Source organism: Typha angustifolia, chromosome 10 (assembly GCF_048772165.1).
Source record: "Typha angustifolia cultivar Huaian chromosome 10, ASM4877216v1, whole genome shotgun sequence".
In the NCBI taxonomy this organism is placed as follows: domain Eukaryota; kingdom Viridiplantae; phylum Streptophyta; class Magnoliopsida; order Poales; family Typhaceae; genus Typha; species Typha angustifolia.
In genome coordinates, this window is record NC_133248.1 from 469,326 (window position 1) to 485,928 (window position 16,603).

The 16,603-nt window shown below is 36.2% G+C and overlaps 2 protein-coding genes across 3 annotated transcripts; one reads left to right on the forward strand and one right to left on the reverse strand.

The window, feature by feature from the left end:
- Positions 1-1,528: 1,528 nt before the first annotated feature.
- Positions 1,529-4,110, reverse strand: LOC140768077 (uncharacterized). 2 transcript variants are annotated; one of them, XM_073108169.1, is made up of 3 exons: positions 3,256-4,110; positions 2,512-2,932; positions 1,529-2,436 (listed from the first exon to the last, which is right to left on the reverse strand). In XM_073108169.1, exons 1-3 carry the CDS (start codon positions 3,463-3,465, stop codon positions 1,703-1,705), a joined length of 1,365 nt encoding a protein of 454 aa, XP_072964270.1. In that variant the 5' UTR covers positions 3,466-4,110; the 3' UTR covers positions 1,529-1,702. The 2 variants fall into 2 exon arrangements, with proteins under 2 accessions (XP_072964270.1, XP_072964269.1); XM_073108168.1 differs by having other exon boundaries at positions 1,529-2,932.
- Positions 4,111-8,012: 3,902 nt separating this feature from the next.
- LOC140768076 (protein decapping 5-like) lies at positions 8,013-15,856 on the forward strand. The gene is made up of 8 exons (XM_073108167.1): positions 8,013-8,266; positions 9,869-9,969; positions 11,130-11,198; positions 11,303-12,193; positions 14,084-14,149; positions 14,882-15,070; positions 15,174-15,284; positions 15,361-15,856. The coding sequence occupies exons 1-8, from the start codon at positions 8,119-8,121 to the stop codon at positions 15,508-15,510; spliced, it is 1,725 nt and encodes a 574-aa protein (XP_072964268.1). The 5' UTR covers positions 8,013-8,118; the 3' UTR covers positions 15,511-15,856.
- The last annotated feature ends 747 nt before the right edge of the window (positions 15,857-16,603 follow it).

Genomic DNA, 16,603 nt, shown 5'->3' on the forward strand with positions numbered 1-16,603 from the left:
ACGTATCACATTAAACTTTAGGGGAACTATTTGGATGTACGAGGAGACATGGCATCTTGGCATCATTCTGGGGATATCCCAACCAAAAGAATCACATCAAAACTATAAAATTGTTAGTTAAAAAGGTTCACGAGCTCCATCTATTATAGAAGATGCCACGTGAGCACATGAATAAAAGGGAGAGAGGCACCTTGGTGAGTGACCTGTGACCAACCTCATAAAGTGTTAGCTCTTCCATTTATTTGATGCCACGTCGGCATATGAATAGAGAAATCTATATATAATTATATATATATATATATATATACGTTGTTGATTCCTTTTTATACCTTTCATGTGAATCTTAGAAGATATTTCTTTAGTGGAATAATTAAAAAATTATTTACTTGTAACATCCTTTTCCTTTAGGATACTTTGCTTGCTAATTTAATCTAATCTCCTTTATTTTTCTTTACAAAAGACTTGCTAGTGGCTATGCCACTCTCTCTCTCTCTCTCTTTAATACATCCATATTCTCAGTTAAATTTTTATGTGTATTAAATTCATATAAACTATGTAGATGATGTTGAGAAATGCATATGCATCTGTCTATGCACCCATCTTCTTGATTTCTTGTTGGCTAACAACATTTTGTTACTTCTGGTTTAATTTTTAGGCTAAGAGTGGCATCAGTATTAATAATTAAATCATCATCCAACTTGGCTTTTTCAGATGGTTGATGTGGGTTATTTGCATCCAAATTGTTTTCTTTTTCTTTTCTTTTGCTGTTGATGAAACCTTCTAGTTCTATTTTAACTTGTTTAAAGATCAAAGGCAGTGGATTACATCTGTTGCTCATCATAAGCAGACAAATCCACTAACTGCAGAGAGGGAGAGAGAGATTTGAAAGGAGATTTAAAAGGCTAGATGGGAGGAAATCCTAATGAACATCATATCAGAGGATATCAGCCACCAAAGGAGAGGTGCAGGTCTTATGTAAAAGGATAGATTGTACTGCTCTAATCAATGTGCTGCAAAGCATTGAGTGCTTCTGCAACCACTTTTTGTTTAAAACCTCTGATTGATGTGAGATGGTTTAGGTTTGATGGTAATGACAGCCATTTTTTTGATACTTGCAAGTAATGCTTAAAATAGGAGAATTTGTTCATTAATTCTCATCCAATGATAGCACCTAACCAGCCCCTCTGAACTATAACTTCAAAAAAGTTCTTAAATTTTGATAATAGCAAGATTCAGCCTTTAAAATTAGAGAATATCTTCTTGAGAAAACTCAAGAAAATACCAAATAGCATATTCCTCAAGCAGTGGGCCTATTCTTGCAAGTCTGCTTGCAGTATGCAGAGCAATAGGCTCTGCCATGTTACAGAAGAAGCCTATGCTCTTCTACTATGGAATCAGTTTAAATTTGTTTCAGAAGGTCAGTGCCTCAAAAGTATATAGCCCACAGAGGCACAGAGTCACCAGCCTTCCACTAAATATTCTTTCAAATTATGATATAGAAGAAGAGAATGTTCTGGTTTTTCTTATATTTACTAAAATCATTTTGGAATGACTTAGAACAATACAAGGATTTCGGATATACTAAGAATATTTCTTGTAAATCATCCTTGCCACCATTGATTCATTACAAGAAACTTCAAAAAAGAACAACAAGCATTCTGTATGATCTACTATGTATATATATTTCTTTTTTGTCCATTATCTATAATAGCATCACCAGAAGGAAGGCAGCCACCGTTTCTTGAGCAAAAATTAGCCACCAAAATCCATCGACTTTGGAAGCTGAGAGACTGAAGGAGGCCAAGAGGCTTGAACTCTCATCTGGTTTACTGTTATCCACTTTGTTTCTCAGGTCTGAATTCTCCACTGATGCTTGTTGCTGCTCATCCTTGCACTGCTGCACACCAACAGGGACATGTCTTGCAGTCACTGCCACAGCATTGTAACATAGATTTGGGTTGTTCCAAGAGGCAAATCTCCTCCCCATCCTCTCATAGAATCCTTCAGGGAACTCGAGCTTTCCTGTCAAGTTGTTGCCATTGAGGTAGAGAGCAGTAAGAGAAGGCAAAGCTGCAAGCTTTGGAGGAACACTGCCAGAGAGGTGGTTGTTGTCCAATGCAAGGAATCTTAGACTCTTTAAGGTTGTGATGGATTCTGGAATTGTTCCAATTAAGCCCATGTTGGACAAGTCCAGTGTGGTCAGATTCACTAGATTCTCCCACCCAAATCCATTGAGATCACCACCTAATGGATTGTTGGATAGCATCATGTCTTGGAGTGAGACCATGGTATGGAGAGAGTGAGCTAATCCACCAGAGAAGTTGTTGTTTCTCAAGTCTAAGAGTGTTAGATTCTTTAGCATTCCAAGCTCATCGGGGAGGCTCCCATGCAAGAGATTGTTACTCAAATCCAGCTTCAGAAGTGAAGTCAGACCACCTAGTGATGAAGGCAGAGAACCAGTTAGAGAATTCCTGCTCATGTCCAAGATCAAAAGCTCATTCAGATCATTACCGAGAGAAGTCGGTAGCAAACCGGCGAACTGATTTCCTGAGAGCACGAGCTTCCTAAGGTGGACTAAATCGCCAAGTTTGCGAGGCAATTCTCCAGTGAGCGCATTTTCCACTAGTACTAGTGACTGGAGATTTGTAAGCTGACCGAGGTTGGGGGGTATTGACCCGGTGAGGCCGGCATTTGATCTGAATTCTAATGTTTCTAGGCTCCGAGATATCTTCCCCCAGTTGCTGGACGGAATTGTTGTAGGTTGATGGGCAGAAAAGCAATTGTAGAAGGAGAGGCTTTTCAGGTGCTTGAGCTCAAAGAGCTCAGGAGTAAACTTTGCATCTTGAGCACATTCAAGGGAGTTCTCAAAGACTGGTCCAATGTTTAAAACAGTAATGTGCCAGAATCCATCAAAAAGGTCACAAGATACTCCCTGCATCACAACACTCTTGAGGGTTTAAACTACAAATGTCTCTCTGGAAATTCTATTTCTGAAAATTAACAGAACTACTATTGAGTAAAAATCTAGCATGAATTAAAGATTTCAAAAGGACAAAAGAAAAAGGTACAAAGAAGGTTAAAAGTTTCAACTATCAAACTTAATGTGTCCACCATGAGATATTCCAACATTTCTAGCACTTCTAGCTCAAGTAACTTACCAGAGTTAATATTCTACACTGTTTGTAATTCTGAATTAAATGAACACATATGAAAAAAATTAATGAGAAAAAAGAATTTTAGGTACCAGATGATAACCTGTATTGGGGTCCATCCACATGGGTCTGGATAAAGTCCTGAGCCATTCCACCATTTACCAACAAAGCTTTCAATTACTGAGTACAGAGCATCTTGCTCCTTTCTTTCCATTGGAGCCACCGAGTCTCCTGTCTCAGAGAAGCCACAGAAGAAGAAGAAGAAGAAGAAGAGTGGAAGTAGTAGAAGAGCTTGGGTAGTACTCCTCCTCATAGTATCTAACTCAAAGAAGATCAAATGAGTGCAAGACAAGAGTTGTGTTCTTCCTCCTGTGCCTCTTATAAGCAAAGTAGCACTAAAGTAAACAAGTAAAACTAAAGGAACCCAACAAGGAATCCGTCAATAGGTGATGAAGCCATGGACTTTTTTTTTTACTCTCCTTTTCTTAAACAAAGGTTTTAACATTGGGGAGAAGCCCAAGAATTTCACGACATTGGAAGGAAAACCAAAATTCCCATGGAAAGCAGCAGCTGGGATCTCAAGAAAAGGGAAAAGAAGAGACCCGAGCAAGAAAACAGAATGTCAAAAGAAGAGAATCCAAGGTGGGTTCTTCTTCTCCTTCTTTTTTCTCTCTTCTCAGGCTCTGCTTCAGCTAGCCAAATAAAGGAGAGATCTTTTTGGTGTAGGAGAACATTCCAATGCACAGGCCAGGGAACAGTTGAAGAAGGGAAGTGAATAGATGAGCAATAAGAGAGGAATTCTTGTTTATAGAAATGGCAGCATTGAGAGGAGAGCTGGAAGGAGTTGAAGAGTTGCTATTTATTGGAGGGCTCTTCACATTGCCCAAGGTTAGTGGTAATAATGGATATGGCAACAATAAGAAAAGTGAGGTGAAAGGCAGTTGACAGTAGCTGCAAAACATGCATAGTTGCAGAGGTCTGCAAGAGCCAGTGGTGCTTTGGTGGCTCTTTGGTTTGTACTTTGGATAAAAAAAATTCTTTTTCTTCTTCATTTTACCTCACTGTTAATCCTTCTTTTCAGCAATAGAATTACAGTTATCCTTTGTAATTTAATCCTACATCACTTTACCTATTGTATTTCAAACTTAGGCCCATACTAAAATGCAATAGTTAAAATTTCTATCCAAAATTAATGTGATTTATTGGCATCAATTTTTTTCATTATCCTCAATCAAATTGTACTTTTATGAAGACACTTAAATCATTTTTGCATCTCTGTTGGTGACTATCTAAAAATTGCAACTTAATATGGACCACCACATAAAGGTTAATTACTTAAACTATAATTTAATCTTAAATTTCTTTCTTTTTATATTTCTTTGTAACTGTTATTCCTTTATTCTTACTAAAGATCCTTCTATAATTCTGTCATCAAGCATCACTTTTTCTTTTCTATTGGAGGGTGGGTGAATTGGTGAAAAGAGATTAATAAAAGAGATATGCTCATATGTGGGGGGGACCATGCAACCATGCATGTGATTGCATGCATATCAATGCAGAAGAAGGAACACATGCTGTACCCTTTTCTTCCACCATTTAAAAGGATTTTGTTTTCCCTGAAACTTTGTATGTTTTTGCATTAATATTACACTTACAAATTTTGAAGTTTACTAAGTACACTAGTAGTTTGTCCTAAGTTCCTGTAGAATGTTCTATTATTTTTTTTTATCTCTAATTTTGACATTTGAATTGCTTGCCAATTAAAATAAAAATAATACTCAAGAGCACGAATACAGTAGCTATTTTTATCTGTATTACTATTTTTTTTTTATTAAGAGAAATGAGTCGACCTCCGAGAGGTTATCAAGTATCTCTACCACTAAAATAATTTATTAGATCAAACTCATTTGTATTAAATTACATCCAGTTTGTCTATTGTCAGCTTAATGTTCTTAAATTTGTTTCAAATTTTACATGCTGAAATATATTCTATGGCCTGTTGTTTTGAGCTGTGATAGGATTTAATAGCCAACTGCAGAGACTGCAAGGAGGATCAGAGGGATCATATTTGGGGGTACACTGAGCATATGATGTGCCTCTTATCACACTCAATCATTATCAACAGGACTACTCTGGAAAGACAAATAAACTTGGTCCAATTTCTACCCAGATTTGAAGATTCTGAATGTTTTATTATTGGAAGGAGGCAGAAGGCAGAGTATGTTGGTTTCTTTGTAGGATATAGTATGTATAGTATATGGCATTGTTAATGGATAACATTTAATGAGGCATCAGCATGAGGCACTCTGGCCTACTAAAAAGAATAATTTAGTCACAGCTACTACATCAAAAGAATGCCAGCCACACAAACAATATATCAATCCTCTACTTCTAGTTTGCAAGGGAAAAGAATTGGCTTTCCTTTTACCCAGCTGTTTCTAGTTGCAAATTCTTCCTTATCTCTTCAACAAAATATACTAACTATACTCTTTAGATAAACAGTCCACTTAAATACTTAAGCTATTAATTAGATAACAAATTAATAATGTACATTATGTCTTCAGCACTTCATATGTAGCCCCTAATACTACATAGACAGATAAAAGAAAAAGTAGTTTTGATACCATATTGATAAAAATTGATCTAATAGATTAAGCTATTAAGTAATAGATAAATAGTATATATCATGTCTTTAACGATATTATTAGTTGATAAATCTTAGATTAAGTTCAAAATCACACTTATTGAGATTACTGAAAACGATAATGTGACAGGAATTTTGTAGTTTCTTAAACACCTAACACATTTTGAAATACTTACTATGGCCCATCATTCAACCAAGCAAGATTTACCATGCTACTTAACTAGTAGTGAAAATGTCAATACTCAATAGTGCATGATATTTACTAACTGAGGCATGTAAGTACTAGTAGTAGTAGTAGTCTCTGATCACAGGTAAAACAACAAGGGCAGGAGGACCACTTAGCACTGCCAATTAGCTCAGCAACTTACAACTAAAGCAACAGGCTGCAGTACATAGGAGTTAAATTGCATTGGGATCTGGATTAAAGAAGAAGAAGAGAGAGCCCTAAGTTAAAAGAATTAGCCATTAACCTAGTTTTTTTTACTGTAGTCCAGTGGTCGAATCCTATTAGATATCACGAGTTCCTCTCTTAAATATTAAAGTTGATATTTAGTAAACTTAAAATTTAAACTTATATATCAGAGAGAAGTAGATTTATAATGATTCACGATCTATTAAAAATAAAAAACTTAGCTTTCTGTCTCTCTCTCTAAGATGTACCTTAGTGTTGAGGTCTCAAGGGTGAGGAGTCCCTATCCAGCCCAGCTTTATATTTGGCTGGAGTTGCATGGTTCCTTATGGTTGTTTTGTTATGTAGCAGTCTCTCCATTAATTCCTCTTAATCAATTGGAGTAAGTAGAAGAGAGTTTAAAATTTAAATGCCATCCACTCAAAAAATATTAAAATTCATCTATCCCCCCTTAATGGAGATTGAGCACTAAAAAGCTACTATAAGTTTAATAAACATCTTCCTAATTTACTTATTAAGGGTCTAATGAATTTAAATCAGTACTCTATTGTGAACTATTAATACTGCGAGTCTGATCACTAAGAACAAATAGAAAATTTTTTATTCAAGAATATATTTGGAATTTATTGTCAAGATTGTATTAGTAGTTCAGGAAATACTGACAGAATTTAAATCAATAATATTCCATCATGTCCAAGTGGCAGTATCAATGCCATTATCTTTTATTATCTTTGTCTCCTTATTAGATACTATTTGATTAATTATAAGTATAATAGATCAACAGTATTAAATTTTAGTTGTATCTGATACCTTCTCTGGCTGCATGATCATATAGATATATAATTATGTTTGAACATTATACAATACAAAACAAAAATCTAGTTAGGGGGAAAAGAAAATTATAAAGTGCAACTAGTTTTTAGATCTTCGATGACGTTCCCATAAATTTGCCCACATTTAGTGCAAGGCCTCTTCCTTTGGAGTTCTAGGGTTTTGGTTAGCGAGATCACTGATGTGATAAAAGACAGTGGAGCTTGTAGAGACTGTAATATCTTGAGCAATACTCGCGAGCCCGGGGACATACATTGTTTTGATGCTTCGCTTATCTGAGAGGAGTGTCAACGTACAGAAGTTGACATTGAAAATGTTCTTGCAAATGTTAGTGATGAAATTTGCATTGGCATTCATGATTGAAAAGAAGATTGATAGAAGAAAGAGGAGATGAGGAAGAAGCAAGGAGTGTTGCAAGCCATTGTGTTCAAAGGTTGCTATATATATATATATATATATAGTGAGGGATCTGATCATAGAATCTCATGATCTTGTTACAGAATATTTCTCTAAGCATTTGTGGAAACCTCATTAAAAATTTTGAAAAAAATATTGTGGCAAAAATTTGGATTGATTCACTTCCATAAATTTTGGATATATAGTTGGGCTTAAGAATTGACATAGATCCTGTGTTGGGCCCTTATTGGGCCTAGGTTAGAATTAGCTCTTAATATTTGGGCCCATATATTAGGTTAATTATCATGTTAATAATACAACTCCTAAAATTTTGATTCAATTAGCTCAGATAAACATATTAGCTTGCGATTCGACTCTAAATATTTATTTAGATTAATTATTACATAAGCTTATAATATTTTTATAATGAAATAATTAGTTATTAACTTTCAGACCAAAATCCTTCAATTTAAATAAATGCAAAAATAAGAAAAAAAAAAATCTTCAAGGGTAAAATGGGTAAATAAAACTAACTATAAAATGGGCTAATTGGGGGTCAATTTTGCAAAATTGCCTCGTAGTAGTTCAATAGATTCGAGACAAAGGAAGGAAACCCCCAAAGGCGAAGGGTTCTCTGCTTCTCTCTCTCAACCATTTGCGGCGGCGAGAAGAGGCGGCGAGAGGCGATGTCGGCGCCGGAGACGTCGAGATCCGGGGCGTCCGCCGACTCCTACATAGGGAGTCTCATAAGCTTGACGTCGAAGAGCGAGATCAGATACGAAGGGATCCTCTACAACATCAACACCGAGGAGTCCAGCATCGGGTTGCGGAACGGTACTTCTTGGATCCCTCTCTTAGGTTTCCTTTCCTTCGGCCGAATCTATTACATAATGTTGTTGATGCTCGAAAGTTAGGGTTTTGAGATGGCCCTTTGGGAAAGTTGACTTCGTTCTTTTTCCCTTTGGGAGAGTTTTGTTCTTGGCTTCTTTAGTAATGCAAACGACTTGTGGGATCGGAACGTCATGATCTTGATGCTCGAAAAATAGGGTTCTTAATATCCCTTATGGTGATTTGATTCAAATATTCTATTTTAGGGATTCTGTGAAGGATTTATTAGTAATGGTATGTTTGGAATAACGATTTTGGAGGGCTTGAATATTCTGGGTTAAAATATACCGCGGTTGCTGTTTTGGGTTGCTCTTCTCTTTATCCAGAAACATATTCAGTGTTCTTGATGCTCGAAAGTTAGGGTTTTGAGATGACTTTCCGGGAATTTGTCTCCTTTTTCTCTCACTCTGTCTCTTTTAGGGATTATGTGGAGAAATTTGAAGTGATGGTAACAAATTTTTCTTCCTGGGATTTTGATTAATGCACCTGATGAAATTGGTATATGGTGAGGAGAGCATTACTTTGAGTTATGTTAGTTTTTAATGGGTTTCTTTTCCTTATACGATCTTGAATCTTGATTCTGAGAGAAGTTGGGTCGTTAGATGGATTTAGGAGACTTGGTTGTTTGTTTTTTTTGTTATTAGGGGATTTGTTCATGATGCTGGCGTAATACTATCCTTTGCAAATCTTGCAGTTAATGTTTTTACCCATTTTGAAGGAGTTTATGTGGCTTATTTGCATTCTTCAATCCTTTAAAGTCTTACCCTCATTGGTCATTATTATGGGTTCTTGGTTGTTGATTACTCCATTGGTACTATTTGTGTTTCACATAACGTTTTGTTGACTTAGTAGTGGCAAAGCCATAGAGATAATCGGTTTTCATCCTTGGATTTTTAAGCAAAATTAGCCCTGGTAGGATTGACATAATTTTAGGTAGTGCTTTAATTTGGATAAACTATATATGGGTAACTTGTCTTTTTTCTGTGGCAGATTGGGCTGTAAGTTTTTATAGACAATGGACAATCTCTTTTTGTAAGGGAGGCTGAGGCCATCCGGCATGACTTGCTACACCTTGTTTTTTATTCGTTTGGCACCTTCATGACCAGACTTATAAACAGCTGACCTTCCAACTCCTTATATTTCAGAAACACACACAAAAATTGTCTTTTGTGCTGCAGATGAACGATAAATTATTTGTCCTGTTTCTCTCCCTCTCTCTGTTGGCTGTTTTGATAAAATGATTGCTAAATAAGATCTATTATATCCTTCTCACTGACTTTTAATGGTCTTGGAAGATATCATCTAAACTTGCAATACATGTAGAGCATCAGTGAGTAAGTGCCCGAATGCTGCATGCCAACAAGTGTTATACTTTTCATGGCACCTTTTGTAAAATCCTTTTGGTTTTGTTTTATTTTAGCCCTTTTGTTCTAACATTCAATATTCAGCTATCTGTTGTGCCATCTCAATTTGTGACCTTATTAACATGCAGGCTGGTTGTACTTTGAAGCTATTGTTAGCTTTAACTAATTTACTTTTATCCTGTAGTACGTTCATTTGGAACTGAAGGACGAAAGAAAGATGGCCCACAAATTCTCCCTAGTGACAAAATTTATGAATACATACTCTTTCGAGGAAGTGACATTAAGGTACATGAAAAAAGCATATTACTGTACATGAAATGGTATAATTTGCTGACACATTCTTGAGCTTTAAATACTACTCTTGCTCTCTTGCTGGAGTAGTGATTATGACTGTAAAGGTCTAAGACATATCTGAGGATGAGGATAGCTTGTGAAAAATGAACAATCTTGTAGCATGTTATGACTTTTATCTTAGTAATGGTTACAGCGATTACCTATCTACCATCCTATGTTGATGGACTCAAAATTTGTCACTCTGCTGACTTATGCTGGCATTATCTCTTATTTCATGTGGTAAATTATACTTTAAAGCTAAAACCAGTGTTGTGCTGGCATATCATCTTTACTAATGTTTTCTTTTGACCAGATAGACAGTGATTTTATTTCATGTTTCTACATGTTCTGACAGTTGATACTCTCAAGCAAGTTTGTTGCTTCTGTTTTTGCATTTTTTTTAATATTGCATGTGCTATTTTATTTTCTTTCCACTACTAATGTGAAAATTTGTCTTAGGCAGCAAGTATTTTTGTTCTGTTCTTAATGTTTTAGTGTTGTCCATCCTAATTGTTAGTTACAACTATGTTATAGAGGTGAAATGTTGCAGCTTTTAGTTTGGTCTAAGCATACATGTTACATAAGTTCACGCTGTTTAAGGGGATCGTTGACATGTTTAATGTGAATAAGAACATGTAGATGGTGGTGTGGCCACCATTTTTCGTATGGGTTGAGTTGCCACCAATCTTGATGTTGTAGGATTCTAATGCTTCTGAATATAGATGAAGTTATCAGCAGTTTTTGGTTTTTGTGCTTTTCTCATTTATGTAGTTGTACAAGCTTCCAGGTGATACTGAAATAAATGGTTTGATTATCTGATGTAATCATATAAGTAGACTGCTTCTCCATGAATTTGACACTTCAAGATCCATGAGGTTGCTAGCTGTTGTTCTGTTTGGATGGTCATGGAGACCACGATTAGTTACATACCTTTTTGTAGTTCTCTTGGATACAATCTGTTTTAGTTGCTAATGATCTTTATCATGTACAAGATGTCTTCATGAAACTAAGATTTTCTGGCTTCATTTGTTGTCTCCATTGCTTGCAGGCTTCATATATGATTTTATTTTTATCCATAATTTTTATTTTGATTCATTCCTGTACTTCTGCAGGACTTACAAGTTAAGTCCTCGCCACCAGCTCAGGCTACTTCAATACACAATGATCCTGCTATTATTCAGGTAAAGTTTTTTTTTTTTTTGATGAAAAAGGTAAAGCTTTTCAATGTTAAAATTTTGAGTACCATTCCCATCGTAGGCTCATTGACTTTTTAATGTTTCCACAGTCACATTATTCTCGTCCTCCATCGTCAACTTCAAGCTTGCCTTCTATTGGAACTGGAACTGTACCAGATATCACTTCACACACAGGTCAATTGGGGCTTCAAAGGCCAACCTTCCAAGGCAGTTTCCCTCTATATCAGCCAGGAGGAGGCTTAGGGTCATGGGGTTCCACTCCTCCACCTCCAGCTGCGAATGGCTCTGGCCTTGCGATGCCACCAATGTATTGGCAAGGATATTATGCTCCGTCAAGTGGGCTTCCCCAATTGCAGCAACCACCTTTGCTTCGGCCACCCCCTGGATTGTCAATTCCCCATTCCATGCAGCAGCCTTTGCAATTTCCTGGAACTAATGCATCTGTGCCATCGGGATCTCAAAATGTTCCAGAGTTTCCTCCTGTTCCTGCACCATCTCTTGGTTTCAGTCTCCCATTTGCGACTCCATTAACATTTAATACTGAATCTAGTGGAACCATGGCACAAAATATGCCTTCTCTTATTAGCAACAAGCCTGTTTCTATTCCTGATGCAGCTTTGAATTATCAAACTATGTCTCAGACAGTACCATCAATCGTTGCTTCATCCAGTTCAGCTGAAGTTGAAACATTGGTACCACTTGTGACTCCAGGTCAACTTCTACAGGCTTCTCCATCAACACTTCCTTCATCTCAGCCCTTGCAAACGCCCCTGCAATCATCTCAATCCTTGCAACCATCCCTGCAACCATCTCAGTCCTTGAAACCACCTTTGCAAACAACATTGCAAGCAACCCATAAAGACTCAGAAACCAAACCACTAGAAAATAAAGCTAAACCACTTTTACCTGAACCATCATTGCATGTTGCAGCTGAAAATAAGGAGCCAATATTGCCATTACCTAAACCGGCTGCTCATAAGGTACGCTGGAGATCTTCTACATATTTTCTTCATTTGTGTTTGTGGGAGCAGGAGAATTGCATTTGTCCAAATCTATCCATGCTAGCTCTTGTACTCATATGATCACATGTATAGTTGCAATGATATCAACAAGAAAATCATTTCAGCAATATTTCATTGAAGAAGTTCTGTTTTGGCATATTTGGTCTTCGAGTTCCCTTTTTTGATAATGCAACTCACTTGCCTAGTACTGTGTCTTGTGGGCTTTACTTGCATAGTTGTGCCAGCGTTGACTTCTTACTTTTACTTGATCATTGTTTCTTAAACATATTTTACCATTGTATGTGGCATCGTGAACTATCAAAGTTCTTCATGTTTAATGCAATTAACTTAGGTCTTGTTTAGCTATCTATTATCATAGGTAAAAGACAATACTGTTTTCTCTGTTTGCCTGTAACAAGGTTATTATCTGGTTGCTTTTGCTTCTCAGCTTCTGAATTCTTAATGGTCAGTAGAATCTTCTGTCTATTTTCCTTGTCCCTTATATTAAGTGAGAGCGTGTGCTTACATCTTGTGTTTTTCCCATGAAATCAAATGCTCCAAGGATTAGTTTTCGTAGTTTTTTTGAGTAGTTCATGTGGAATTTAATGCAAATATATCTTGAAAAGAACCTTGCTTTTAATAAACTATTAGATCTGATAGAAGAAAATAGAGTGAGAAGTAGTTGAGAAGGTTTAATTTTGATACATAATGCAAAGAAGAACCTAGATTGTTTTAACAAGTGCTTGTTTTTGTTCTATACTACATCATGAACTTTTAGATCTTTATTAAGTGACACTGGGCTGGGTACCTAATGATAATTCTTACTCTTGCTTCAAAAAGTCAAAAGAAATGGGGAAGCTTTTCAGGCTTTTATGGGGCCAATGCATAAGATCAATTGTCAGATGCAGGACTCTTAGTATCCTTCTTATGAAGGATGTAGATACTATAATTGTGCCTTGTGCCTCCATATAAAATTGCCACATCATTAAGAACTGCAGCATCAGCTTCAGCAGCAATAGCCTTAGCATTTTTTTTTTTGGCTTCCAAACAGTTTTCTGTCTTCTAGGTCGAAGTTCCATTTTTTCTTTTTTCTACTCTTTCATAGCATTCTTCTGGATCTGCTAGAATTATCGCCTGTATAGTTTCAATTTGTCCATGTTGAAAATGTTCTGAACAAATTAATTTCTTTTTGCTCGTCTTCTCATTGACCATTGATTAATACCACTTCTTTACTTTCTCGGACTCATTCTATATTATTCTATCTCTCTTGCAATACTCATTTATATCAGCTTTCTCGTTACTGCTATGATTTTGTGGGGAAGAAAAGAAATTTAGTTCTAATTTCCCAATTAACCATATTCTTATAACTGACTTTTGGAAATTTCTTATTAATTTAAGGATAATACTGTCCTCAATTGAGAGAAAGCAATTCTCTCTATTTTAATGTTTTGTCTTTTTTCCATTTACACTCCAGGCACCTCTTCAATTTGGGAAGCATGAACTTTAGCACATAGGCACTGTAATGCCTCATATGAACAATATTTGTTCTTCTTGATAAGCAATATAGTAGCACAAGCTTGCATAAATATAAAGCATGTTTTGATGAGTGATGACAATTTCTGCTAAAATTTTGTCCTGGGTAAATAGTCTTTCCATGCATATGAAACGACAATTTAATGAACTACAAATTTTGTTTCTGACTGGATTTGGACTCTGAATGTGATTTACTTATTCAGTTGGAGGTTCTTTTATTTCTATATATTCTTCTAAAATTGATGTGTTTTTCCTTGTCTGGCAGTTTAGCTTTAATATTCAGTTTAAAAGAATTTATGTTGCTATGGTTTTTTTAATACGCCACCTGAATTCCAGCCTAATGGCGATACTTCATACACCCAGTACAGCAATAGGGGGCGTGGTAGAGGAAGAGGAAGTGGGGTATGTGTTTCTCTCCTTTGTTTTTCCTTTCTTAAAATGCTTTAGCTGCTACACATCTTTTACTGCAGAATCAAATATAATGTGAGTTACTGTTATCTTTGATATACCTCAGTTAATTTATTAGTGAAATAAATCAATAACAGAAAGTATTCACTATCAGCTTTCTCTTTCAACATTGACTTGCATGGAGGTAGTATTTCCATCTTGTACTTCCGTGACATGCCTACATTAAATGATTTCTACTCAATCTTGTTGGAATGATGTTCAATTAAAATTGCTACAGACATGTGGGCAACGATATATCTTTGTGATTGCTAGCTAGTAGATGTAGAACCCCAAATGAAATTTAAATTTAAGAAGTTCCAATTATTTTGTTTTTAATCCTATTTCTGCCAATTGCTTTGTCAGTAAAATAAGCTAGACTAGTTCAGGTTTGTTGTGCTTCTTCTGTTGCAGTTATTACTGGCACATAGTTCTTATATTGGTCATTGTGGTTTTTGTGGATGTCCATTTGATGCACCTTCAGTATTCATACATTTGCCCCTTTTTTATGTTCACGGGAATATGTGAGATTTCCAAGGAGGATTTATGTTTCATAAATTGTCAAATATTTTCTAGATCTAAGAATGTTTTCATGTGTGTGTGTGTGTATTCCTGTCTTTAATGTCAATATTATCTTCTATAATAAAGGTGAATTTGGTTGATGAAGTTATTTGCTCTTTGTTTTTGCAGTACTCTCGCACTGTGACAAAATTTACTGAAGACTTTGATTTTATGGCAATGAATGAAAAGTTCAAAAAAGATGAAGTCTGGGGTCATCTTGGTAAAAGTAAAGCACAGTCGAAGGATGATGGAGAACTAAATGAGGATGAAGATTATGATGATCTAGAGGATGATGAAGCAGCTCCAAAGTTGGATAAGGTAAAAGCAGCTACTTGATGTTGTGATCTTTGATTATTCTAGAATTTTAGCATTTGTACTGCTGCTGATTAGTTTGTTTTTCTTTCCCATCTTTTCCTGGTAGCCTGGTTATGTCAAGGATGACTTTTTCGATTCACTCTCTTGCACTTCACTTGACCGGGGAGCACAGAATGGAAGGACAAGATTCTCAGAGCAGTTGAAGATAGATACAGAGGTATGTGGAAACTCTCCTTAAATCTTCTTTTGTTGCCCTTCTGTTAGGATGCTTGAAGCTTCCTTTCTTCATGCAGACATTTGGAGACTTCCCAAGGCATCGACCTTTTCGTGGTGGTGGACGGGGTTTTCGTGGTGGTGGTCGTGGTCGGGGCTCTTACTATGGTAGAGGTTATGGCTACAATGGCAGGGGACGTGGCCCTTCCTTCCAAAACCGTGCTTCCTAGGGAGTTGATCCTACTTGCACCAGTCTTGGATGAAAAGGAGGTTGGATGATAGGGGCTGCTTCTGTACTATACTCTCTAGTTTTAGGAGTCTCTGGATCAATGTTGGAATAAACTTAGTCTTTGGATAAGCTTGGTGATTACCTGTCCTGTCAAGCTTGATGGAAACGATCTTTGTATCAGCTGAAGGTTGAGTGGAACTAACTTAATGGAAAGATCAGAGTGTCTTCATTGTGGACTCAACCCTGTTTCTTATGTAAAAGGTGGTCCATAATTACTGCCCTTAGGTACAAGCATTAGCATGGTTGTTTTGTCATGTATTTTGCATTGAAAAACTTAGCTTCAGCAACTGATTTTATTCCGCAGTCTGATGAAAATTGGACTGTAACCAGTGGAGCCAGTTGAATGATTTCGCAAATGTTTGTAGTTTTAATAGCAGCACAGTTTCCCTCCTTATCTATATAATATCTACGAGGTACACGTATTACTGACTAGGGTTTTCAGCTGAACAGCAAGTGAATCCAGTTATTTGGTATGGTACTAAAAAATTTGTGCTTGTGTGTTTGAACTTAGAAAGAATGAAAATAAGTTGCATTGCCATAAAAAGTGCTTGGATTTTACTCTTTGTTTGTCAAGTGATTTGCCGGGGCTTTTGCAATATAATTCTATTTGATAATGGAATTCAGTGTGCATAATAAATTTTGTATATTCTACCATAGTAAAATATGTATTGATTATAAAAATTATATGTTAAATTAAAAAACCCAACGTAATTAAATTGTAAAAACTGAAAAATTTCCAGTTATTCATGTAAATAACCTATATTTATACAAAGATAAACCCTTAGACTCCGATTGTTATCTGAGTGAGAGGTTTCGCAGTTCTGACTCTTTTTCTTATGTATTTTATTCGGATTTTTTAAATCCAACTTGAGCTTTGATTGAGAGAGAGGCATGACGTTTCCATTAATAAGATATTCTATTACTCCCTAACAAAAGCAGAGCTTACGTCGCTTGTGTTATCTCCACCCTCTTGGTCTTACACACCCACTGAGATATTCCCTTCCCCTCATCACTCATTATCCCCTTAATCACAC

What these genes read in the sequence shown, in the direction of transcription:
- LOC140768077 (XM_073108168.1), bottom strand. Translation starts at nt 3,465, where the DNA reads ATGAGGAGGAGTACTACCCAAGCTCTTCTACTACTTCCACTCTTCTTC. An exon ending in GTGGATGGACCCCAATACAG is followed by an intron (nt 2,933 to 3,255) that starts GTTATCATCTGG and finishes GTTGTGATGCAG; the next exon opens with GGAGTATCTTGTGACCTTTT.
- LOC140768076 (XM_073108167.1), top strand. Translation starts at nt 8,119, where the DNA reads ATGTCGGCGCCGGAGACGTCGAGATCCGGGGCGTCCGCCGACTCCTAC. An exon ending in ATGATCCTGCTATTATTCAG is followed by an intron (nt 11,199 to 11,302) that starts GTAAAGTTTTTT and finishes ATGTTTCCACAG; the next exon opens with TCACATTATTCTCGTCCTCC. An exon ending in AGTTGAAGATAGATACAGAG is followed by an intron (nt 15,285 to 15,360) that starts GTATGTGGAAAC and finishes TTCTTCATGCAG; the next exon opens with ACATTTGGAGACTTCCCAAG.